Source organism: Schistosoma haematobium, chromosome 2, assembly GCF_000699445.3.
Source record: "Schistosoma haematobium chromosome 2, whole genome shotgun sequence".
In the NCBI taxonomy this organism is placed as follows: Eukaryota; Metazoa; Platyhelminthes; class Trematoda; order Strigeidida; family Schistosomatidae; genus Schistosoma; species Schistosoma haematobium.
Window position 1 is genome coordinate 20,104,818 of NC_067197.1, and position 27,148 is coordinate 20,131,965.

Sequence of the window (27,148 nt, forward strand, 5' to 3'; positions counted from 1 at the left end):
CTTCAGAAGATGCAGTCCCGTGATAACTGGTGATCAATAATTGGTTCATACACCTTTTGTTTCCTCAAGTCCATGGAGGTCATGTGTACCATTGGTTTGGAATCAGGGTTTTCCAACTCTCCTCGGTGGATCCTTTATATCCACTAACCCGGTTAACGCTCCAGACATTTGCTTTTCGTCCTCTCAATATCGTAAACAACACCCCAGCAGCGAGAAGGCAGTGAGCAGGACTTCCCTGGCAGTGGCTGTATACGCTTGGCCATGTGGGAACATTACGAAACGGAGAGTTGACTCTTCCCATCCTCGGTCGTACCAGGGCATCTGGGGGCTCAGTTACATATACAAAAGAATATATATAAGTTTTGTCTAGTCGAGCTTGAACATCACTTGAATATGTACGATATCCTGCTTATGACATACCAATACTTTTTGAATTATTTTATGAATAATATTCAGTCACCCATGATCTGTGAAACCAAATGAGTAATGTGTGAAGTGAATAATGACCGACAGAATATCGACTAATGGTCATCAGAAATGACAAATCGAAACATATATCAGTTCCATTCATGAATTTTTATAAAGCTAGGATAATAATTAGAGCAAAATATTATAAATTCATCTGAATTTGTAGTTTCTCTTCAGCTGCTTACAAACAGTCTGTCTACAGACAATATAATATTAGGACTGGTAAATGAACAAGTTGGAATGACAGCAATAACTTGTACCATATACGTATAAATAAATATATATAAAAACAAGTCATTTGAATAGGGATATTGAGAGCATAACTGTGAGTTATTTGAAGAGTGACAATTATAATCCAATCCACCTTATTAATTTCAGATTCTAGCTAACTACTGCTCCCTCTTATATTCTCTTAATATATCTTTTCAAATGAATTTACACATATTTGGTTTATTTATTTATACATATATAATACAGGATATCGTCGTCATTCCAAATTGTTCAGTTACCAGTGGTATATTATTTAATATTATGTTATGTTTAAAAACAGATATGATTGTAAGCAGCTGAGGAGAAACTAGAAACTAAGATGAGTTCATAATATTTTACTACTATTATTGTTCTATAACTATTGTTCGCTGCCTATAGCTCTTCTAGAGTGACTGTCCGTCCCAAAGTAGGGTAAAGTAGGAGGGTTGGGTATGGGGTCGGCAATCCCATTCCGTAGAAAAAAGCCTTACTAAAAAAAACTCTAACCAGAATAAATATGATGCTAATCAATTTATACATAAACACACTAAAAAGTCCCCCATCCTCTTGTGCTTTTCCCCATCTCTGATTAAACAATGTAAACAATGTATATTATATCTATCATATCGTACATATTCCAATTCTAAAAATAAACCAATTCACTTTCTAGATAGATAATCAAACCGAATGAGTAAGTAGAAAATATTCTTGTTTAAAATGATTATTTTTAAAATAAACATTGATTGAACAAATAATTGTGTATTTCAAACAAAAAACACATGATAGACATTAATAATATTACAAAGTTCATTCTTATTACATAATAACATAAAGGTTTGTTACCGTACACAAATAAAAAGCAACATAGACATCTTTAACCAGATTAATCAACACTGTATTAAAACATTTGCACTTTTACCGTAAATGCATTCAACTTGTGCGTTTGTGTATATGCGCACAAATTATTATCTTTAATGATACAATTAATATGATCATCAATGTAGTGAATTTCTTCTAGTAGATATGGTGTTAACAACACTTCATCAGAATTGATGAACGCAGAGAAAGTTTAAACAGTGGATTATCATCATTAAATGATGAATGGTGTAAGTGAGATACAATTATTCCCGGAAATAATAGTAATAAAATATTTTGCATGAAATGGTACTTATATTAGGACTCTTAATTAAGTAATAATAAATCAAAATAAGCACATCAGAAAGAAAGAAAAATGTAGGTGTGAATATGTGGATGAAAAATTACTTTCCACGTTATGATATTTATCTGTAAGGAGTGTAGATATTTATATGAATGTTAGAATGTGTTACAACTGTTTAATTCATAACAAACCATGAACAAATATATTCAGATAGAAGAATTCAAATTAAGATAAGCGAATTCACATTTAAAAGAAAAGACAAAAGTGTTACTAGCAGATAATTAGTATCGATAATCATTGTATATATATTGTAACAAGAATAATCATTTCTTTAAATGATCGATTCGACTAGAATCTGTTGAAATATGATTCTTTTTTGGAGAATGCATTACTGTATTACTACCAGGTGAAACAGATCCACTAGTTCGACTCGCTAACACAGAATTTAACAACAAACGTAATTCTTGTGTTAAAGTTTCAAAACGATAAGCAACGCGAATGTTGGGTAGATTACTTCGAGTTATATCATTACCCATAACACCTTCTTGTGTATAATTAGGTCCAAGCCAATGAGATTTAATCTGTAACAGAACAACAACAAATTAGGAAATAAAATAATTAAACTGTTAGTCAGTCAGTCATTTGCAAACTAAGTAGAGCATGAAATATATGGCCATCAGAGAAAGCTCCCACACTATATCAGCACAGCTAGATAAAATTATCAAGAATATTAGAGTAGTAGAAGTTGTAACAGTATCCGCGTTAATAGAAGGCGATAAAGAGAGACATTGTAATTCAAGAAAATATGAATTCGGGAAGTTATAATGCATGAGAAAATTTTAAAACACGTGATCTAAAGGAAGATGGAGATTGAATCCATCTGTGCCATTTCAACCGATTTTCAGCTATGACTCGATGTTTCCTCCAACCAGTGGTTATGATAACCGCTCGAACCGCGACCAGGTGCTCTTAACCTACCCACAACCTTGTTGTATCCGAAGAAGATAAAATTATGGGTAACTTCTGGGAGATATTTATGGACTGCTATTATATATATATTTCTTACTGTATAACTATTAACTAACTAGATTATATATATTTACATTTCTCTTATCATAAACTTTCATTTGACCTGTTGGGTATTATTATACGGTCTACTATTCTTAAGTCATTCCCAATTTATGAGTCAGCCTCTCACACTTACAGCTACTTTTGGCTTGATTTTCTATAATTATTTTTTATTTGATGGAGTGATGCGGTCTGGTCTGATTTTATATAAACCATGTCAGAAATATACGATTCGTATAGCGGAGGCTGATATTTGTGTTCTTGACTGAGCGGGCTGGGTTGGGCAAGAATCTACCTTACCGACGACCAATAAGGACTCAGAGATGGTCGGCTGGTTAACGCGACATTGGTTTAGCACAGGGACAAGGTCATGTAAGTCAGTGTTCTAATAGGTGATTTTGTCACGTGAAATGTGACGGGCCATAGGACGTAACAAACCTGATAATAAATTATTTGATAAACTGATATCACGCCCTTATTCGAACGATCCTACCGTTCTTGTAACCTACTCCTACACACTCAAATGTCACGCTGCAAGGTAAGTTTGGTAATTAAACTGTTACAATCAACATGTTTAAAAAGCATATCAGTAACTCATTTACCTAAGACAAATTTAGTTGGTTAATACGATATTTTAAAGGGAATATAACTGATACTAATTCGAAAGATCTATCTTTTTTAATTTTGGATACAAAAGTAATTTATTAATTAAACTAAATACGCTAATTTGAAATAATCCGGAATATGTTTAGTTATTCGAATACTGTTAATTAAAAATCTGATCACCAGAAAGAGTATTTTCCTACCAGTTGAACAATCAAGTTATTTCCTGAGAACCAAGAAAAAAGTCTACATTTAACTTCAGCTCTTAAATCTAAAATAAAATGTTTACAAAATATGGATATTCAAAATTACATAAGTTAAACAAGATGAACACATCACTACAATATAGTTCATCATAAAAAGGTATCGAAAAATGTTGAAATATCTATGTTTCTAAATAAATGATTGCCCAATATATTGTGCCACAAATGTGACTTAATGACAAAATATATCTATTTTGGTGGAGTTTTGTTCTATTTGAAGTTTGTGCTGATGATGTCGTTCAGAAGAACGATGAAAGCTCCACGACCAAACCATCCAGCTCAGAGAACAAAACTCCACCAAAATCATCCACCTGAGCTACAAATCTTCTCCACCATCTCAAAATATATCTATATGCTCTATTTTATGAGTATACCACTAAAAATTGTACAATACCTCTAAACTTTCATGAACGAAAACGTAAAAATGGAACTATTTCTCTGCAATTGATATTCAGATAAGGAAAGGTATAATCTTACACAAATAATAATTATTATTATCATAATAACTTACCAGAGGAGAAAAACCACTCATCAAAACACTATTACGTGCTAATTCACACATATCAGTAGATGTGAATTTCCATACTTGAGCAGCTATACTATATTCTTCAATCAATGGTTCTTTAGTAAAATGAAATTGTAAAGGATCATCAGTGCTAAGACTGACGAACAGACCCCGTGCTAAAAAGTCATTCAATGGATTACGATGATAATCCAAGAACAAAGAATTATTACTCAAAGGTGACATAGCTATTCCGATCTGTCATTGAAGATTTGAGGCATTATAGAAAAATAAATAAACAGATAAAAAACTCATGAATAGGTTCACTAATTAACGAAAGAAAATTATTATAAATTCAGATAGAATTTTAAAATGTAATTAACTTCAGACAAATAAAACGAACATTTACTCTGCATCCGAGTGGGGAGACTTCGATAGGCTATTTTACGAAAAAATCTCCAGGAAAATTTGGGTCGAGTTTCATCCTTAGTTTAATTGTGACTGACTGATACATGAAAGAATTTCAAAGAAAGCAAATGACGACAAATCATCGATAGGCAACAGGTAATCACTGGACTATTTTACTGAGTTAGTATCAGCCAGTTATGCAAATGAGATCATAAACCGATCACTGTGAGACCACCATTTAGAACCTGGAAGCACTTAACGGCCGTTTCGTCCTAGTGTAAGGCTCCTCAACAGTGCGCACGCACAATCCCACACGCAGGACTTAAGCCCGAGACCTTCGTTCGTGGATATACACTACCTAGGAGTCCCGTAATGGTACGAGACGGCCGTCAAGTCAAGTGCTTCCAGGCTTTCAATGATGATGTAAAATTGATGGGTTCATGACCTCAATAAGAACTCAACGATCTCTACAACTCTATACTGATAATCATGTAATCGATTATTCTGCCACTAACTAGTAAAAATGCATAAGTCATATTTCTTAAAAATAAATATTTCAAGTGTTAGAGCCTTATACAATTTTAGAACATACAGTCTTTGGTTTGGCTAACAAAACACGACTGGATCACCGAATGCCTAAACTGAATATCATAAACATCTTACCCACCTCTTTTTTTAATTACTTCTATCCTAAACTTCACATCCATCATTTCCAATTCGTTTATCGTAATTACCTTGATAACATCCCCTTTATTACATATTATATTATAATCTAAATTGACAAGATTAAATTCTCTTACTATGCATTCTATTCACACAATTCTTTTGCATTTTCATTTTTCAGCATAGGGGTTGTGGAGATTGTTAAGTTTTGATTGAGACCATGAACCGATTGATGTTAGACCACCATTGAAAACCTGGAAGCACTGGACGTACGTTTCGTCCTATTGTGGGACTCTGAGTTCTCATGAAAAGCCGTGACTAGTGGAGCTAATCCGTGTCGGGTAGAAACAGGTGTCTAACTCAGTACAATGGAAGATGGTTGTGCGACTTCGTGGGTTGGTTGAGGTTAGACATTACCATCACTAAACACCAGCTCAGTGGTCCAGTAGGTTAAGCGTTCGCGCTCGAGCTAGAAGGCCCTGGGATCGAGCCCCGCGGGGGGTCGTGGATGCGTACTACTGGGTCTAACATCAATCGGTTTATGATCTCAATCAGGATTTTCGTTTTTGCTATGATAATATTCTAATTATTGTGACTGGACACTTTACTCAAAATCATTCTGACCTTCATTGAATGACATTTCTAATTTGCAAATAATACAATTTTGAAGTATATATATCGTAACAGATGCAAACGTTCACCATTTTTAACACATAACATTGTCAAATTTATTAATATATGCCTTATTTTGGACTTTTGTAAAATATCATAATTATGGACTCATAACTGTGGAGTCTTATGATGAAGTTATTGAAAACAATTGTTCGCTCAAATATTCCTCATTTTTAAATATATTCTATGAGGATTTTTAAACTGATATACCAGAATCACCGGTAACAATCTTAAAACAGCTTCATCAGTTTCTAGTATAAGACTCACTGTAAACATAAAATGTTTACATGATCTACTAACTCATATCATTCATGATAAAAAAAATGTTTGTCGAAAAGAAAACAGTATTAAACATTTTACCTGAGCAATAAAGTAAAGATATTGTAGAACAGGAGCTTTACGTAACAACAAACCATGATTGATACTTTCAGCCAACAGGAAACAGGTAACCAAATGATTAATATTACCTGCTTCGCCACAGTGAGGTCTAAATGAGAATGTATTTAAGCCTCGATGACTGAAAAAAAATTGCAAACACACAACAAGAAAAACATAAGAACATGATTAAATTAATATATTCTGCTTATAGGATGAAAAAAGCAACATTACAAACTAGTTGTATGAGAAAACATGAATAGTTAATGAAAACAAATGCCATGAATTGATTGCCGATCTGCTAACAAATGTTACGTTAAAATTATGTTTTATTAAATCTAAAAACAATGATATAAACAGAATTTATTGTTATTATTTGACGACTATGAGATAGAGTCAGCCTAAAAAACTACTTGATTGTTGCACTCCTGACCGATGTTTTGAATGGTTATCGATTGAATTCCCATGAATAATGATTAATCAGGGATTAGATAAAAAGAGATCATAGGAACAATAAGACAATTTTTAGAAATTGATGATCATACCTATCACCACAGGTTGCTTTGAAAGATCGTAGGATAACTGTCCTTTTGAAGCAAAAAAGTTATAAGTGATAATGTCAATTCCACACCGACAAAACAACACCAGTAAAAAGTGTATGCACAGTGAATGAATTCTAATTTCACGCCAGAAGAAATTTAACACCCAAATTAATGGACACACAATTCTATATCAAAGTCCGCACATAAAATAATTCTAGAACAAAATTTTAACACACACGCTAGTAGACAAACAGAAAGACAAATTTAAAGCGCACTTTTAAACTAATGAATATATGACAGTAGAAAACGGGTATTCGGGAAAAATGTAAGTATTATCTCGATTTAACATTTGGACGTTAGAAATCAATACATAATTCGTATTCAAACAGTTGATCATAGACCATGATGAAAAATAGTCTTAAACTGAGTGATTAGCACAAATTCTTTGCATTAACGATAATAATATGCCTACTAACGATTATTGAGAAAACGGATTCCTGAAGTCCATTTAGAAATCATTAATCAGTGAGGTATATGTTAACAGTGAGACAGTTATCAAAGATTATATAGATAGGATGATCATCGAGCTACATTGTGAATCAAGTAAGTTGATTCAATAGTTTATCCAGCGAAACCTGGAAGTCTTTAGATTCGCTCCCGTATAGGAAATCATATATTTGTGCATTAATAATTGGTCTTAGAATTAAGAATTTTTGTATCATTTTTATCAGTAAACTATCATTAGTCGTTCTTAAAATTTTCTTTTGAAGGTTCACACTATTAAGCATAGAATTATTCAAACACATGAAAATCTCTTAAGATTATTCCATATTTATTGTTGGTTTATTAATGTTCATTATTAAGAATATTTTTTTATATATTATATGTAAACCCTTTTGTTTCTGAATAATTAATATTAACCATTTGATGTTGCTTTACTTGTATCTTCCCATTGTTATTTAGGACTGCAATTGATCAATCTCATGTTGACATATGCGCATCCTGTGCGGATTGCCTTGATAAAGCCTTAAGTAACAAGCTTTTTATGCAAAGATGGATAGTGGCTAGCAGTGCACAAGTAGGTGGCTATCAGGACTCAGTAGCTAAGTGGATAACGCGATAGCGTTTGAAGGGAACGGTACTGGATTCGAGTCCCAGAGTGAACATCAACTCTGCGATGCAGGTACATCCAGCTGACGAGTCCCAAAGTAGAACGAATCGCACGTCCTCGATTCCACTGATAACCACTATCCATCTTTGCTTAATTAATACTATCATTTTCAATTTTTAAGCAGTTGAAGGCTAGTCCATAAAATGAATGAACTCATATTATTCTTAGAAGTCTATTCCTCTTACTTTATACATGGTTATCAGTAAGAAAAATCGTATAATGAGAAATTTTAGAAATAAATAGATGAACAATATAGTAAGAATCTTATTAATACAAAATTATCTAATTATAATTAAACCTTGAAAATTGTTCATCATTTTATTTTTGTTACTTACGTATATTTCGTATTTTGTTTTATTAGTTCTGTTTATTTTTGTTTAATTTTTCGTATGTTTTTTTTTTCAGAATTAAGTTGACAGTATTTATGTTCTATTTTACTTGATAATTTGCATCATCATGACACGATCGATTCAACGTTATTCATAAATTGTTTACAGATAAATCGAAAGGATTATCTCGTTGGTATTGGCGAGATAAAGTGAATAACTATTTTAAATCTATAAATAATTTCAATATAATAATAGTGCATAAACATTTTGACCTTAAACATGAACTGATTCCCATAACTGAAAAATTAATATACTAATCACGTCATTGAGTGATTTTTACTTAGATAATAATTTGAAAATAGAAAACACTGGACAACTATCTCAACTTTGAGAATGAATCCAAGCCCTTTTGTCTCAAGTGCAAACGCTTGAACCAGCATTCAGTGGTGTGCAAGTTGAACTTTAATAAATTCGTGATATAGTGATACTATAATAAAACAGCTATCCAGTGTTTCCTAATTTTCAATAAATATTGAACTAAAATCAGTCTATAATGTAAACCGCGAAAATTCAACAATCTCCACAAATCGCCTAAACTATATAAGAATTATTTATATAAAAAAGTGACTGGATTTAAGATAGTCGAATCAAAGTTGTAAGTTGCATAAACTGACTGCATAATTGCATAAACAAAACGTAATAAATATAACTTCTCACTACTAACCATCATTCCCAAAAATACATTTTAAGAAAAATGCTCACCTTCTAAGTTGATTTAATTGAGATATATTAGCAAACATATAAAATATATAATATGAGTATGGAGGATTCTCATTTAAATCATACACATCCGGTGTAGGAGTTGATGCATTGAATACAACTTTATCAGATTTCGATTCATCATCCACTGAATCAAAACCAGTTACATATTGTAGAAATGCATGTAGTTCAGGATGGGATTTAGGATTGACAGTTACCTCGAACAATGGTTGAAAGACATTTGTGATAATATCCTGAAATGAAAAGAATTATGGAGAAAACTAAAACATTATTCTAAAAAAAATACCATATATAGTAAACTGAGTTTTTGGTGACTTAAAATTCAACGATTCAGTTACCTTTAGACATATAATATTGTAAAAAATGGAATTACATACATTTCCATTGGAATGAAGCGATGAAAAGAATTCTGAATATTTAAATTCAATGATCATTTTCTGTGTTACATAACAGCTAAAATTTATAGCTTTCACTTATCATTATTGTTTACTTAACACAACATTTTTCTGTTTGATATAAAAAGTAAAAATTGGTCAATAAGCTTGGCTGTTTAACAAGTCTAGCAGCAATAACAAAAATAAAACACGTTTATGATTTTATTGTATTGTAAACAAATTTTGCAGTGTGTGCTACTTATGTTGACAAATATAAGTAGTATGTAACACCAGTCAGAAGTATAATGCCTGCCAGGAGAAGATTGAGCGGATTGAATTAAAGACAACAGAAATGTAAATAGGGATCAATCGTAACAACAACATAACTGAAAGAATAATGAAGTATGTAAAGGACAATTGAAGGAAGATGTGCAAGTAATGTATTTAATGCATGGTTTTCATATATAACGGAACCAATCCGTAATTTTGTATTAAATAATAAATTGGCTTTCCCAACTAGAATTTCCGCTCACTTCAATATAATAAGCACTGAGTAGTTGTAATCTTACTACAAACTTTATTCTCCTTCCAAAAAGTCAATTCAAACTTATTCTAAGTGTATGTATTTCAAAACAATTGACAGATATTTAAATAAATTACTTATTATTTTATTGTATGCATTATAGTTTGTTTGTTTATTTCATTGGTAAATCAACATCTCACCATCCCCAAAAGAACAGAATAGAATACATGGTCTTCAAACCTCAGGGAGGAGTCTGATACACTACAATTATTGAGGTGATAAACATCAGTCAAAATACTTGAGTTGGTGCTTTTCATATGTTTTCATATACTCACTTTATAAAACTGAGAAATAAAACTAAAAATCTAATGCATTTTAATACTATTTTTAATTATTGAAAGACTCCACAATGATTTCTCAAGGAAATTAAACAACGAATAAGTGGGAACTGTCCGTTTTACAAAACATTATCGATTTAACCTCTTTGCCAACATGTTCCAGAAAGTTTTATGAACTATTCACCAGCCAGCTGATGATCAACTGGTCAATTTAATCCAACTTTCATTAAAATATAAGAAAAAAACAATGACCTACATTTTACTAAAAGTACGAATCATTACTAATAGGAAATTGGGGAATTTATGTAATAGAAACAATTCGATTATGGGAAAAGGTTAACATATTGAATTATTTTATTTTATCTCAACTCGATTTCAGGAATTTAACTACTTTTAATGTATTTTTTCACTGAAAACTTTTTCACATAATTTTTTATTTAGAAAAAAACTAAACTATGTCAATAATATAGTGGAACCTTTTAACTGCTCCTAAAACGCTCGTAGTCATTGTTATTGACTTCGATTATTATGTTAAGCCCATATAACTTATTCTAGCTTCTGAACAGGCAAATTTATAGATACTTCTTGAGTCATGTTTTGATCTTGTTAATTCACTTATCAAGCCTGACTGTATTTATATGAGCGTATGTGTGTACACTTCTTATCCTACTCATCACATATCTGTAGCTTATTTTGGTGTGACTATAAATAATGATTAACGCTTGATTAAATTGAGTTGGCTCACACGCCTTCTCCACTGTGCGTCATTTTGCTTCGCTGGCTTCTCTTTTTTCGCTTCGTCCCTCTGACTGCCTGCCCAGAACAGTGAGTGTACACAATATATGTATTCGAAATCCATTCTCGTATTTGGCTCATATAATTCCGTTATTCAATAACGCGATTTAAGTCGATCATAATATACGAGAATAATCAGGAAGTATATTTCGACAGCAATCTTTCAATAACGACCATTTGTCCGATCAAACAGGAGTCAGATCACGGGGCACTAATAGGTGTATTAAGAATGTGTAAATATATGAACTTACTTGGAAGTATTTCATTGATCCTTTGGCGTGATAAACATCGAAAAGACGAGGCACTTGAATCAACCAACGTATATTATCAGAATAAACTTTACAATCGATAGCCCATTTAGCCAAATTATCCCATTCATTGATAGATCTACCATAAATTGAAAGACGTGGTTCAGCATTTTGATATTTCGATTCAGAAAAGTCATAGAACACTTCCTGATATTTGAGGAAAGGAAAAAAGAGGCAGAATGATTACAGAGAAATGTTAAAACATTACCACTGTGATATTATTATTATCGTTAGTCATGAAACTATGACAGGCACAGAAAGATAACTACAGTGAACTAAATAAAATAGTCTACTTATAGAGATAAACAGTTCATTTTAGCAGACAGTAATACCAAAATTTGCATGGTAGTTTATGCCTCCATATACTCAACCAACAAAGGAGATATATTTAAAAAACCAAGGATTAGTGTAAAACAAAACACATTTGAATCCAACCAGTTGAAAAACTATCAAATATTTAATCTGTCAAATTTTAGAAACTATAGGTTCACTAAATAAACCAGTATGTGAACTCGATAGATTCGTAATAATAATGCGCTTGAATGTCAATATAATAAAATTAGTTTAATGATCAAATGCACTATCATAATATTTATTAAATAATTTAAAAGAGAAACTATCCAATCGAATAAATCGAAAAGTATTAATGTAAAATCTTTTACAAATAAAATAACAATACAGTTATACCAACCAAAGGTTAAAGTCAAATCAATCAACAGTCATTTGACTCAGACCTCTGAACTAACTGACGATTAATTGTGAAAAACATTAAAGTCTTAACAATAATTATTGACAGTACTAACGAATTTAAATTGTAACTTTTTAATTCAATAAGGATTAACATTGAAATTATGACTGGGACACTTTATGATTGGAATTTTCAATATGAAAATGATTGAAAGTATAAACTATTCAAAAGGAGAACTAAACAAAAATGAGACAATAGTGTAATGCAACACAAATAAAGTTTATTCGATTGAATAATTGACATGAAACTTCAATAGTAAAATATAATATTTATTATGAGTCACGCGTTCGCATGCGAGACTGAAGGCCCTGAGTTCGAATACCGCGAGCGGGATCGTGGATGCGCACTGCTGAGGAGTCCCACAGTAGAACGAAACGGCCGTCCAGTGCTTACAGGTTTTCAATGGTGGTCTAACATCAATCGGTTCATGATCACAATAATATTTATTATCATAACGAGGATTTGTGGAGATTGTAATTGGATGCTGGCTCAGTGGTCTAGAGGTTAGGTGTTCGCACACGAGACCCAAGGATCCTGGGCTCCAGTCCTGTGTGTGAGATCGTGGATGCGCACTGCTAAGGAGTCCCATACTAGGATGGAACGGTTATCCAGCGCTTTCAGGTTTCCGATGGTGGTCTGGCTTAGATGGACTTGTGAATTCAACTTTGAAAATATTGCAATTTTCACAAATCCTCATACTGATAATAATCATGTGCACACTAGTGACCAGCTTCAAGATCGAAATCCTGGATTTCTAGAGAGAAGTCGTGATCAGTGAAGACCAATCCGTTTCGGGGGTGAGACAGCTATCCAACTCAGACAATGAATGAAGCGTTGTGAAAGATCATGGACCAAAGTATAGTAATGATCATAAAATGACGTTAAAAATGCTAATTGCCTTAATAAAAGACATTAAACATAAAATCTACATGTTGATATATAAGACAATTTCTGTTCAATAATAAGTCAATCACTGTAAGGTCTGTTCATTTAATTTTCAACTTATCCTTATGATATTAATTAATATCCTTTAATTTCGTATTTAAATGCTAACTATTAAGATTACCAATTTCTGTATCTAACAATCACTTAATCAGTATACAACTGAATAAACTCAAATATACTTGATACTACTGTCATATTTACCAAATAAATGTTCCTTACAATATTTGTGGTTTGCAGAAGTTGAGTCGAGGGATAGAACGAAGTTATTGTTTGAAGTGTCGTCGAGCAGTCACTGGTACTGCAAATCATAGGAAGAAGAACGATAAAACAATAAAACATCAAAGAGATAAATACACTAGACCTAAGTCAACATATTAACTTCGCCATATTGGACTCTATGAGGTTATCTGGGTTAATGGTGAAACACTAGCGGAATGATATCAAAGCTTAAAAAGTATGTTATATATATGTATAAATCCAACCATAGAAATTACCATAAAATGGACAATTTAATGGTTGCCAAATCCAAGTGTTTGTGACCTATAAGGTGAAATTGGAAAACAGTTGAGAATTCAAGATGTGGTATTCAAGATTTCAAATTATTGCCTTTTGATACAATTTCCCTTCGCCTCTTACGTGAAAAATTATAACTTAAAAGAAAGTTTCTCTTAATTTAGTATAATATTATCACACTACTTTCAATGGTATATCATCTTGGTATTTATTTGATGAGTAGTTGCTAGGTTTGAAGCTATTACGAGTTCACGGAACAAAGACTGGTGACCGTAGACCAATAAGCTAGCTATTCGATGCGTCTCAGCCCCCCTAACTAGAGGAAGAAGTCCAAGCCTGGAACGGGAAAGTATACTCCGTAAGCCAGAAGCACGAGTGAATCATAACAGACACAAATCGAACGTGTATATACAGCATAAAACTGTCCTTGGGAAGCGTTGCAAAAATAGCATACTAAGAATACACAACGGACCAACAGCGTTAAAAATTTTCCTAAGTGGGAAATATGACATGAAGGTGAAAAGTGTGCTTTTGGCGCGAAAACAAGGAAATTTAAATTTCCAAAATAAAATTATAAAATTAAGGTATTTACCAAGTGAGTTCTGGGGATCTAACATCCCCAACAGTAATAGGTTTGTGTTTAAATAAATTATGATAAAACATCTTCAACAAATAGAGCATATTATTAAGGTTATCTTATAGTGATCGTGTTATACAAGATAAGTATTATCTCTACAAACACAAAAGTGTTATTAATTATTTATTTGAATAAATGTAACGTGAATGAGCGAAAACTAAACAGACTATAGGATAATAATAAAAACAAATTTACCTTCAGAACATGTGCAAAGAAAACGCCTTTAATGTAGTTGTCCGTCTTCAAAAACACTTCACGTAGTTGACTTTGACCAATGGGATTGTATTTAGCGTTGAATTTATCGAATCGATGAAAAGTGTTACGATCCTTATAGTTAACAAAAATACAGTTATGCATTAGAGCAAAAAACCTGGAAAAATAATCACTATTATCACTACTATGTGGATGATAACAGTGACATGCAAAAAAAGGAATAATAATTATTTATATTAATACTGTATGAATCATTTTCTTCAGTCCCAATACACTAGCTAAGGTGAGAGCAACAAACCTCTTCGTAATGAAAATTAACATCACTATGCGACTGAACAAACTTCAGTGAGGGATGAACAACAATAAACAGGTACACCTAATAGTCTCGTCCACAAAATTAAGTTGTTTCTAGTCACATTCGCATCACGATAATATTTGATTTGTTAAGTATGCCTGTCAGAGGAGTCAGACAATAAACACATGATTTACTAAGAAAAACTGTCAAACTAATGAACAGTGGTATGTCTTGTTTAAATACCAATAATACGTTTAGTTCGACAGTAATGTCTACGATTTAGTGTAGACCAAAGCATGTGACTTAATAATAAAAACCGAACCAATCGTCATTTTTCAGAAGTAAAAAAAATTAGGAAATAGTGTAACAAAGAATAACGAGCTAGACATTTAATAAAAAATTAAGAAGAGAGAAACACTTATTCACCACATGATATGCTATTATTGTGTATTTAGGTATATTTATATAGGTAAAATATGAAGCGATTACTATTAGATTTTGAATTTGGAAATTTTTAAAATGCTTTCATGGTAGAGACATGCAACCATTAAGGTCAAAAAAGAATGAAACTGGAATTTATTACACAGACGAGTGATTTACGATAATTATAGTGATCGGCGGTTGCAACCTTCGGCTAAAGTAGATGATATCGTGTTTTCAAATCACTGGTTCTCAGAGAAATTATTTATCTGAAGAAAAATTAAAGCTTTAATAACTCTAGAATAATGAAAAAGCAATAGTTCCTAGCTTCACCAATGTTCAAAACGAATTGGCAGTCTTTACTGTGATCAACTGTTAGAATAAAACCTTTCTTTCCACCTTCGTCAGAGATAATGAAGTAGTTTATAGCTGAGCTTCAATACAGACGTCTTTCAAAACTTTCTAAATTTCTTTCATTTTGTTGTTCTTACACTATGTTAGTATCAGTATCCTGATTTTTAGGTAACTACTTTAAAATTAAGCTATTAACAGAGCATTTTGTTAATTCATTTATTACATAATATGCAATCTGACAACTGCCTAATTACGTTTTTAATTTTACAAATAATTACTTTGCTTATTAACATGTCCTCCTTTTAATTACTCAGTTAACTATTCGAAGTTATTTTAATAATCACTTCCGAGATTGTTATTACTCGATTAGTATCATTTTATTAATGTAAACCATATATATTTAAATAGTGTTGGAAAGTAGCAAATCTATGATCTAGTAACTTTGTTATGTTTCTTATTTAAAGCAGTTGAATCCACTGATGTCATAAAATGCATTAACGAATTGATTTTTGTCAAGTACTGCTTAGTTCGAAGTGTTTGAAATTGACTATTGACCAGATACGTAAACCATGCGTTTTTTTAAATAGTTATATTGGGCAAGTGATTGTAACTGTTGTGGAGTTTGTTTGTGGTATATGATGAACCTTCATCTGCGATCTTGTCTGCTATTTTGCATCGAGATATATTAGCCTTGTTCCGTTGTAAAAGGGAGCAAGAGGTCATAGCAAGTAGCCACATTAATACTTCGGTTTAATTATAATGTCGAGTCCGTAAGGAAAAACTGAAGTGGAAAAATATTATTCGAATCTAAAGCAATTCTAAGTACGATGTTAATGAATTACAGCGCTTTCACTAATTACTTACTAAAGCTTTAAATTTTATTGATTTTACAAGAGATGACTTTCAAGATCTCAAAGATTTTTATCACTTGAAGCAGTTATCTAATGCTTCCAAGTTCCAGATAGTTTCGAATTTCATCCTTGTTTTTTTTATGAAAATTTACATCTAATCTAATTTTTCACTCAAAAGTATGTTTTGTTTGTAGTTTCACAATACATTTTAGTTATATGTAAGTGACTTCAATAGAGCTCTTTCTTGAACAGTTCATATAGAAACTAGAAAAATCGTAACATAAATTAGTGTGTACTAAATAACTTGAAATTGATGGACTGAAGGGAGTTTGATCCTTTTCACAACTAAATAGTTGCTTGAATATTAAATAAACTTATAATATAATACTGATTCGGTATCTAATGGTTTACATACCTATCTTTCGTAGGTAAGCTATATAACACCAATATTATTCATTGCCATTGGTGATATTTGTCTAAACTTCTACATGGTTGAACCTCACTAGGGCTCATTAGAACCTAGTGAGTCACATCTCGTCAGCAACTAGTAAGCATATGATAACTGCTATTTTAAAGAGCTATAGAGATTGGTGGTTTTGTTTTTCAAGTTCAGAACTTTTCCATCGTGAGCATTCACAACTATACACAGGATAGAACTTAGGACTTACAGGTCTTATTTTGAGTAAAAAAGCTGTAGATCATTGGGTTGGCATATAACTTCCCATACCTAGTTGTAATAAATTTATAATACGAACGACAAGTTACTACTCACTGAGAAAAATCTATCTCAATACTGCTTGCTTTACAATGGTTCGCTATGTGAAGTCAGCTATTTCGATGACTACGTAAATACCAAAAAAATGTATATTTGTTCAAGAAATTTTACGTTTATATAGAAAGCAAAACATCAATATATATTTGCTTTAAACAATCTGTCAGATAGATTTCGAGATGAAATTATCTAGTTAATTTATACCCATACACAGTTTTTAAAATCTATTTGATATAACGAATAAACCTTCTAAAACGAACTGCATACTTAAAACTTAAAAGCGATTCAACTATTATAATAATTTCCGCCGTCCTACAGGTAAAGAAAATAGACTACATTCATTCGCATATGTTCATTTATCAAACAAAGAACAATGGATTCAAGAAAAGTTAAAAGTTCAGACTAAGAAAACATATGAACTTAGCTTTCTCACTGAGTCTAAATGACTCAGCACTTTATCATAGGTAACTTGAAACAAGTTTTGAACATGTATGTTCATTTGATTTGAAAGACATAATTTCAGTTGACGAATTCAATTCTTCAATTAGAGCTGAGAACATTCATCAAGTTGATATCAAGTGGAACAATAAGTGAATCTAATAGTTAAGTTTTAGCTTCACAGACCGATGCGTTTCTATTGAAAACTATCCAAAAGATAGTTACGGGTTAAGCTAAAGGGATGAGATGTAACATTAGAAGAAATAGGCTGAAATATGACTAATGGTTCAGGGTTCCATCAACTGATACATTTTGTTTGGGAATTGATATATAGGAGACAAAAATATAAAAAATTCAGTCAAGTAATATATTATTTTTCTGTCAAATAAATCTTTTATGATATATTTACATATAACGCACCTTGGGTTTATTCACGAGTTCCTATACTCTACAAATAGTGAGTTATCTACAAGACACTAACACATCCACACATCACTTAGGAAAGTAGACGTTCATTCTCTTCTTAATCTTATTGAACCAACAGTCATTACTAACTTAGTACAAAGGATTTAAGGAAACTCAATTAATTAAGTTCAATCGTTAACAAGTTTTGCTTAAGTATTTATTTATTTCAGATCAGCTACATAGCTGTCAGGTTAACACGTATGTATTAGTACTACTCTTGTTACGAGAGTAGTATAATTCACATAGTTGAAAACAAATCTTTTAATTATTGATGTCATTTTGCAAATCAATAAAAAAAATAATTAACAAATAATCAAACATGAGTGTAATCGACATTTGGATGAATTAATATGGTAGAGAGAATTGATGAACATTGAATGGATATGTTTAGTTTAGTCAATGTTTTTAAAGAACAGGTGGATTGTAGCTAGTAGTGGCTATGTAACGGCACTCTGCACAAGATGCACGTTAGTCAACAAAAACTAATCAAAATTCAATCAAAAATATCAGCAACAGGACAGTTCAAAGCCTTTCTTATGCAAATAAAAAATATCGTCCTGTTGAACAAGTTCGTGGCTATTTGAATTCAGTGGATAACGTATAAGTGAAATACACAAAGTTCGAGTCCCGCTGAAATGCCGTTAACGAGTGCTAAATACAGAAAAACATACTTCCCAGGTTTCACTGGTAACAATAATCTATCTATTCTATAGAAAAAACTTGTGATTAAATATTAAATGGCTACATCGAGGTAATCCACGCAGGATACACACGTATCCCAACAATGACCGATCCAAATCCAGTTTAAAATATTAGCGATTGAATAATTCAAATTCTTTCTCATAATGAGACAAATTCCTAATTTTGTTATGAAAGCCAAAAAATCGTTATTTCAAAAAGTGTAATCACATACTTTATAGCAGAATGATACTTTTTAATGACGCATACACAACTAGCACGCATATGCCGTCGTTTTAGTGTAAATTATACACAGCAATATTATCTATACATTCGACGAACCTTTATTTTAGTTATTTAACAACACTATGAATTCACAAACTATAAATAACAAGGTGAGCAACTTGAAATCATAGAAAACCTACACATACGGTGATATTATATCCAGCTTAGTAAATCTCATAGTAATAATGATTTTATGATATAATTGGGCGAGTTTATACAATAAATTAACTAGAAATTCGATTTCATACGATTTTATAAATAAAGGATAAACTGGAATAGTGATAAAGAATGAAGACTGCGAATGAGATAGGATAATAAGTTATGGATTTATACGGCCTTCATAAAAACCTGTCATCTTAGAAATTATAAATCAAGTAACACGACTTATTCACGTACGTTTTTCATACTACACTAAAGTTTAAATCGTTGAAACTCTTTAAGGTCGTGAAATATGGCTTATGAAAGTAAAAGATACACATAGGCTAAAAATATTTGTTCACACGTTACATCGATGCGGTTAGGTGTACGTCACTATGGTAGGAGGAAAAATCGATTGATAAAACCATAAACGTACATAAACTGAGATAGTTAGAGTATGTGCATTTTAGTGAACCATGGCTTAATTGTCAATTTATATGTTCATGATGGCTGACGGATTCACTAACTAACTATATTCAAAAGTATCATTTGCATAGACATATGTTGAAAAACCATTTTAAAGCGTAGATATGATAACACCCATTAATTTAATAGTAACAGTTAAATGTTTACGTCACTCAAACAACGATATACTCATTGAAGATACTCCAATGAGGCAGTTTATAAACCAAACATTTCCACCTAAAATTCAACTATAAATTTTAAATATTTTTTAGTGAAAAAGTACAATCTCCTTCCAGTATATTACAAAATATGCAGGACAATAACTTTTAAATATGTTGAACCTTGGACTTACAGCGTGAACATCCAAATTGTCAATATTTAAATCATAAAGTGTAATTCCAATTTTATCAACCAACTGTAGAATAAAAGCATGAAACAACAAATAAAACAATTACAATTCAATAAAGAAAAAAAACGAGCGATCAATAATTTTGTCGACACATCTAGTGTGATATTTCTTGCACTCAATGTGAAAACAATGTGTTTTAGACATACAAAATAAATTATAATAAAAAGAATAATTCAACTCAATAATTAAGTATAGTTACGGGTAAGCAAACCATCCCTAGCGAGAAATGTAACCAAAGTGATCAGGAGTAAAATGATTTGAAAATATTCTCAGGAGACATGGTATTTTACATTAACATCGTGCTCTAAATATCCGTAGTCAGAGCAGTGAACTAACTACATGTATGTAAAGTGTAGAAAAAGAATAGTCTTGTTAACATAGACCTAACCTTAGCTATACAGTGTGGTTTATCGTGTTGTATGTTAGATAACCCTACTATGACAGCTATTCTGTAATTGAATTAAAATAAGTCTATGCAATGTCCTAATTATTATTTGTCAAGTGTTATATCATTTCAATACAGAATAAGTAAACGATACTTATAGTCGGCTAATATTGTTCTCAATTACTTAAAAAATGAAACTAGATAAACCAACCGCTAGCGTACTTATTTAAATCACATTTGGTTGCATTAAATGACTTCAGAACTACTTTATCTCTTTACAGAAAATTTTGATTTTATTCAGAAATATTTTTCAGAAATCAACGAAAATAAAGAAATTGTTATAATCGAAGGTGAATGTAGAATGTTTCAAGAAAATCGGTCAGACAAGTAATTTCCTCGCTAGCGTTAACAGGAAATTAAGATGTATAAAAAGCTGAGATAATAATTCAGTATTTTTTTTAAAAAATACAACAAAAAATACAAACAAAATATCATCTTAATGTTATTTTGTGTGTACGAACCCGTTGAGGACGTACGTCGTATCTGCATTGACGTGACCCCTGATTAAAGAAATTTACTCATCACTGAAGTAAACACTTATGTACTTTATGCTATGAACATCAATCCCGTATGAAATGGTAATGATACGATTCGGCTGCTAAAACCCATAAGGATGGAACATGTCTCAAATTTTACACCTAATAGTGCATAAATATCATTTACCTTGTTGATATATACAATGAGTTTAAAAGACAAAATGATATGAGATGTAATTAGAAACAAAACACTTGGTATTACCAACTACATAAATGAACGCGCAAGCTATACCAGTGAATAGAAAACGTTTTGTTAAAGCGTACAATCCACAACATTTCTGTTTTATTACATCACTGTTTTTAGAGCAAATAGCTTGATGAATTGTATGAAATGTACAATTATTAGTTTACTAGATGTCAGTTCAGTGTTCCTCAGTCGATAATCTCCAGTTAAAAATTAATCATAAAAATTAAATAATCATGAATGTATCTAACTCATTAATACAGTCATCTGTTGATAAAATGAAAATTCCAGTAATTTCTATTTTAATCCATATTTTTACATAATTTGAACATTTTATACCGAGTAGTTTATATTATAATAACTAGACTCATATCAGTTTCAATTATTTTCATACTGTTATATATTGGTTAGAAATGTATATACTGTTGCATACCATATTTTTCCGATCAAATAAATGACTTTTACAGTCACAGGTTAGGTGTGACAAGATATTGTAAGATGGAGAAGAAGGAGAGAATAATTACTCACTATCTAAAAGGTTTCTGTTTGCTATTATCCCGCTAATCCAGTGCATAATTCTGCAGATATTGAACAACAATATTAAATAAAATGTAAGTACTTTCTACCTTATGAGAATTTATTCAAGCAACTTCCTACTTATATATTCCTCATATATAAAACAAAATATGAGAAACGCCCAGTTATTTGAAAGTACACAATAATTTTGACTTTCTAGCATATAATGTATCTGATTCGACTTTTTTAACAAATAAAAATTGAGAAACACCCAATTGACTAAATGTTTGATAATAAGTTTGACCTCGTAAACAATGGAACATTCAAATAATTATTCGAAAATTTATTCATATGGGAAATCAACGTAACTTAAAGTACATTCACTGCATTTAAAAAAAAACATACGTAATAGCAAATCATTTAGAAGAATCGGTAGGAATTCACACGAACACCTCGACATTAAAGTGCAACACAATTTATTTTATGACTGGGTAGATACAGTCTCTCCAGTCTCTAAATTGTAGAATTTTTAAAAGACAATACTTAATCTATAACAATGATTAGCTATCATTTACTAAATTAGTAACAATATAGAATGTTTTAACCAACCTAATTTTGGATTACATGTAGCAAACAGGAGAAATCAATGTTAGTAAACCATTAGGTTAAGAATTTGTTGAAGATACATGGTAGCAATGTTGACTGTCCAATTGGTAAGTCGGTAGACCACTTTAGTTACATATGTATATATTCTATTTACAACCTATTACAATCTTTTTCACTTACTAGTGTTTCAACAATCAGATATCTCCAGTATTCACACAGAAAGACAACCGTTTACTGGCGTAAATAAAAATATTTTTTCAAGGTTTACATCAGTTGTTCTTAACGAAATGCATAAAAATAGCGGGATAAATCATTTACACTGTCGATAATTATTTCAGAAATATAGAAATTTCCCAGATTTGACATCTTAAAAATATTCAGAAAGTTTGTAGTTGTAAACAAAAGCGTTATTGTATCCGTAAATCTACTTATGTTTAATAAGTAAATTAAATGCAAAAATCACTTCAATTAATTTTTTAAAAATTACATTTTAAAATAAACATGTGGATGAACTCTAACAAATTGCTCACTGAAATGTACCGTTGACAGAAAGTAAACTTGTATATGCAGTCTAATGTAATACTGATTACGAACTGAATACCAAAGCCGTAGTATGTCTTATTATTAAGAATAATATCACTGACAGCAAAAATATTGGGTGTACTGAATATTATTCGAAAAGAATGAATTTATTTACGAAAGGTATTAAACTATTTTTGAAACTTATAACCTAAGATAAGGTAAACAGTGAGTATATATGCTCTATCACGACCGACTGTGAAATGTCAGCCAATACCTCCAAACACCGATCCCGATAATCAAGTGAATTCCATTCAGATAGTCTGAACCTACTAATATGGCTTAACTCAACAGTCACTAACTTCATGGACTGGTACCACATTTTGGTATTCTGATCACTAGTTTTGTTCCAACTTATTCCTACACCGGACAACGTTGTACATTGAGTTAGATGACGGTTATAAATACTTAATACATGAGTAGATAAAGATTCACATTCTTATTAACTTATCACCTAGTACACTGTATTTAATCTCAACAAAATACGCGACCAATGCTTGGTGATTTGTTGTAGTTCAGGTGTCTACAAAACAGATCTCTGACACACACAAACCAATGTTCCCTAATTTTACGGTTAATTTTAATCCGTTACAATAACTATCTTCATATTGAACAAATCTATACAAACTATTGAACAGAATATTAATTTATTGATTACAATTACACTAACTTATAACAATTTACTTATAAAGACATAGAATAGACAGAATAGGTAATAATCCTATGACTTACTTCACTTAATGTCATAGGCTTTTTAGTTTTTGGATCTTCACATACATAAACATCTGATTTAGTACGAATTGTTTTCTTGATAAAACGTAGTAAATGTTTTTGATTCATACATGATGATGCATGTATATGAGTATCAACCTGAAATAAAATCAATAAATGAAATTTGAGATAATAATAAGTATAAAATACTTATTACAAAAATTATGAAAAACAACTCAATTGATTACAAAATTAAAACACCTATGAAAATAATCTCTTTTTTATTGTTACTATAAGTGATTAGGCTTATAGTTCAATATATCAATGTGAATTGAATAGTTTATAATATAAATAAAACTGAAATGATATGTTGGTTTTAATAACTTAGATCACGAATAAGTAATAGACATAAGCAATTATCAACTTAATAAAGTGTAATGATAATTGATTGGTGATTCAAACTTTACATCTATTTGAGTGACTGGTTAATATCACTAGCTCTAATACAAAGTGTATGCAGGTGAAGAGAGGAAGTTGAGATGGTGGCGCCTGCATGAACATCAATTACCAGTCAAACGCCATGATATTTCCTCACTTATATCAATACACGTGGACAACTGCGGATACTCATTCGATTGGGGAAATGTGGAAATCTTGGACAGAGGAAATTCCAAAAACACCAGAGAATTTTTAGAAGCCTGGCACTCAGGTCAATCAGCAATCAACAAGCATATTGAAATCAATCCAATTTATCAACCAGTCAGGAAAATTATGCACAAATATAGAAACAAAAATCAAGCCAATGGGAGACAAAACCAAAATAAGGAAGTAAACAACGACAAATTTAAGTTCAATAGGAACCAATCAACATCGAGGTGTACAGAACAAGCTGTGAAACGCATATGGAGAAATTCGAACACTTCACTTCTATCTGAAGTTTATGGTGATGTCGTTCAGAAGAACGATGAAAGCTCCACGACCAAACCATCCAGCTCAGAGAACAAAACTCCATCAAAAAGAGAGGGAGTTGAAATGTGATCGTTTTCGTTATCAGTTTAAATCCAAAGTTTAGAAAATTAAAAAATTTCCCTGAAATGATTGCATTCTACGACAATACTGACCAGTAGATCAATATTACAATATTCTAACTAAAATATGAAGATACTTCAAAGCATCGCTATAGAATACATAAAGAGCAACGAAATTTACCAATTTAATAACTAATCCTATTAATTTTCTTGTCTTCACTTGAACTTCAAAATCAAAATAGAAAATGCAGTCTTAAACGATATGCAAAGGAGAACTATGCACACAATTCCTTAAACACTGGACCTTTATAAAATTTCAATGTAAAAATATTAAATTATAATCTACTACAGATCTGAACGAGTCGTCAAGTAACGTAGACAGTAATGTTACCACTGTACTGTTCGTATGCTACCACCAAATACAACCTGGCCACTTAATTTGAATTACGATGGTTTGAGACTATAACCCAGTGGTTGAAAGTTGAATGCGTTTTAACCAACAAGGGAGACAGTTATCCGTAACTTAGAACCTAGTACGTATGTACATCGGTTCAAGTAGCCATATCTCATTGGTGCAAAAAACGAAACAGGCCAAATTCCAGAATAGTAGAGGTAGTAACAGTATCAGTGATAATAGGAAAGATTAAGCATCAAAAATATGATTCAAGAAAACATAAGTTAGTGAAATCCAGAAGCTCAGAATTCGAGGGTAGGCAAAGAATGAATCCACCTGCGCCATAGCAAACGATTTTAAGCCATGTCATTCAAAGTCTCCAAACATTGATGATAATCATGCTGACCCCAATCAAGTAGTCTACATGTATAAAAACGGCTCATTTCAATTCTCAATGACTTAATAGACTGATGACATGTACCTATTTGTCCACCTCCAACTTTCTTCCAACATACTGAAATAAGGCTATGATAATATAAATGTTTTTAGTCACAACGAACGATAATCCTTTACGGCAAACACCGTTAAGGTAGTAGGAACTTCCTATTTTAATTTAACAAACCTAATAAAAAACAATAACGTAAATTTAAATTATTGGTTAAAATTGAAGAAAAACAACCATTTAAAGACAATCTCAGTTGACCTAGATAAAGATAGATATTCTAAATTTTAACTTATTAATCAAAAAGGAAATGAAAAATCTACCTACTCTTTTGATTGCCCATTCTATGTATGAACACATATGTACTTTATCATAATTAATGTGTGTATGCTTATGTGAGATTTGGCTTAGTAACATAAGACAGTGAACAAAATAACTAGTGATATAGTTGAACAATTAGCTTAATCAGAATAGCGATTGTAAATAGATTCGTCGTTCACTTCATAAAGGGAAAGAAATAATATGAGGAAGATATACTAGAAGTGATGATATATATATATATATATATATATATAACCACTGTATATCTTTCCAGAAAAATGATAATGAGAAAGTAAGACAGAAAATTCTTCTACTACTATGGATTCTATGTGATAGTATGAATTTGGAATCTGTAGAGCTGATCGAAAAAAGCATTTACGTATTGATAAAAATCGATGGTAACCTACCACCTATTTATATCCCAAAGTAACAAAAATTTGAAAATGTAGGACATTGGAATTTAAATGAATGATTGAATGATATTTGATGTATTGGATCTTGTGTGGTGTAGTAGACAAAACATTTCCCTACTGTTGTGCATTACTTTCAATGGTTTTGCATTTGATTTCAATTCATAGTGAAAATTATCTACAAAAATATATATCACTTCTGTTGTAAGGAGTCTGTAGAGAATAAAAAAAAGCAAGGTAACCTTTTTTATTATGAACTACAGTTATCCTGTTTTCAAGACTTCATGTAAGGAAAATAAAATAATGTTTGTTTTTCTTTTCAAGTATTCTACCAAGCAATAGTTCCCTGTAGCTCTTTTAGTCTTCAAGCCTTTTTAAATTGCAAAAAGTAAAATAGACGAGCACTGATGAAGAATTTTATATTAAGACAAAACAGCTGCCTAGTGCTTCATAGATCCTAATGACTACCTAACCGAGGTCAATTTACGTTGTAAACAATAAATAGAGCAACTCGGAAAAATTGACTAGCCGTCATGTAAGCTAACAAATCATACAGCATTAACCGCAGAGAAGAACCCGGTGTAGTTACTAGTCATCTTCGTCTAAATATTAAAATTTTTATTACTTTTTTTACTCTGACTCACAATATCATTCTACCCATTTTTTTTCTATATTGCTTGTGTTCATTTTCCCCTCAGTCAGTCAATCAGCCACAACGTAGGACCAGGCACATATATGCATCAGTCTAAGTTGCCATACC

At 31.4% G+C, this 27,148-nt stretch overlaps 1 protein-coding gene across 2 annotated transcripts in view; it reads right to left on the reverse strand.

Annotated features, from left to right (window-relative positions):
• Window positions 1-1,458: 1,458 nt before the first annotated feature.
• Window positions 1,459-27,148, reverse strand: part of AMPD2_1 (AMP deaminase 2) — a gene marked incomplete at its 3' end in the record, with an annotated part of 52,466 nt that continues 26,776 nt past the window's right edge. Inside the window, exons 7-14 of one of the 2 annotated variants that reach the window (XM_051214551.1) lie at window positions 23,815-23,952; window positions 20,160-20,222; window positions 14,629-14,760; window positions 11,534-11,737; window positions 9,235-9,485; window positions 6,416-6,572; window positions 4,322-4,570; window positions 1,459-2,457 (exon numbers count right to left, since the gene is read on the reverse strand). In XM_051214551.1, the coding sequence (XP_051067739.1) occupies window positions 2,200-2,457; window positions 4,322-4,570; window positions 6,416-6,572; window positions 9,235-9,485; window positions 11,534-11,737; window positions 14,629-14,760; window positions 20,160-20,222; window positions 23,815-23,952 (1,452 nt within the window). The remainder of the gene's footprint in view (window positions 2,458-4,321; window positions 4,571-6,415; window positions 6,573-9,234; window positions 9,486-11,533; window positions 11,738-14,628; window positions 14,761-20,159; window positions 20,223-23,814; window positions 23,953-27,148) is intronic. The other variant, XM_035732268.2, reaches the window with a different exon arrangement.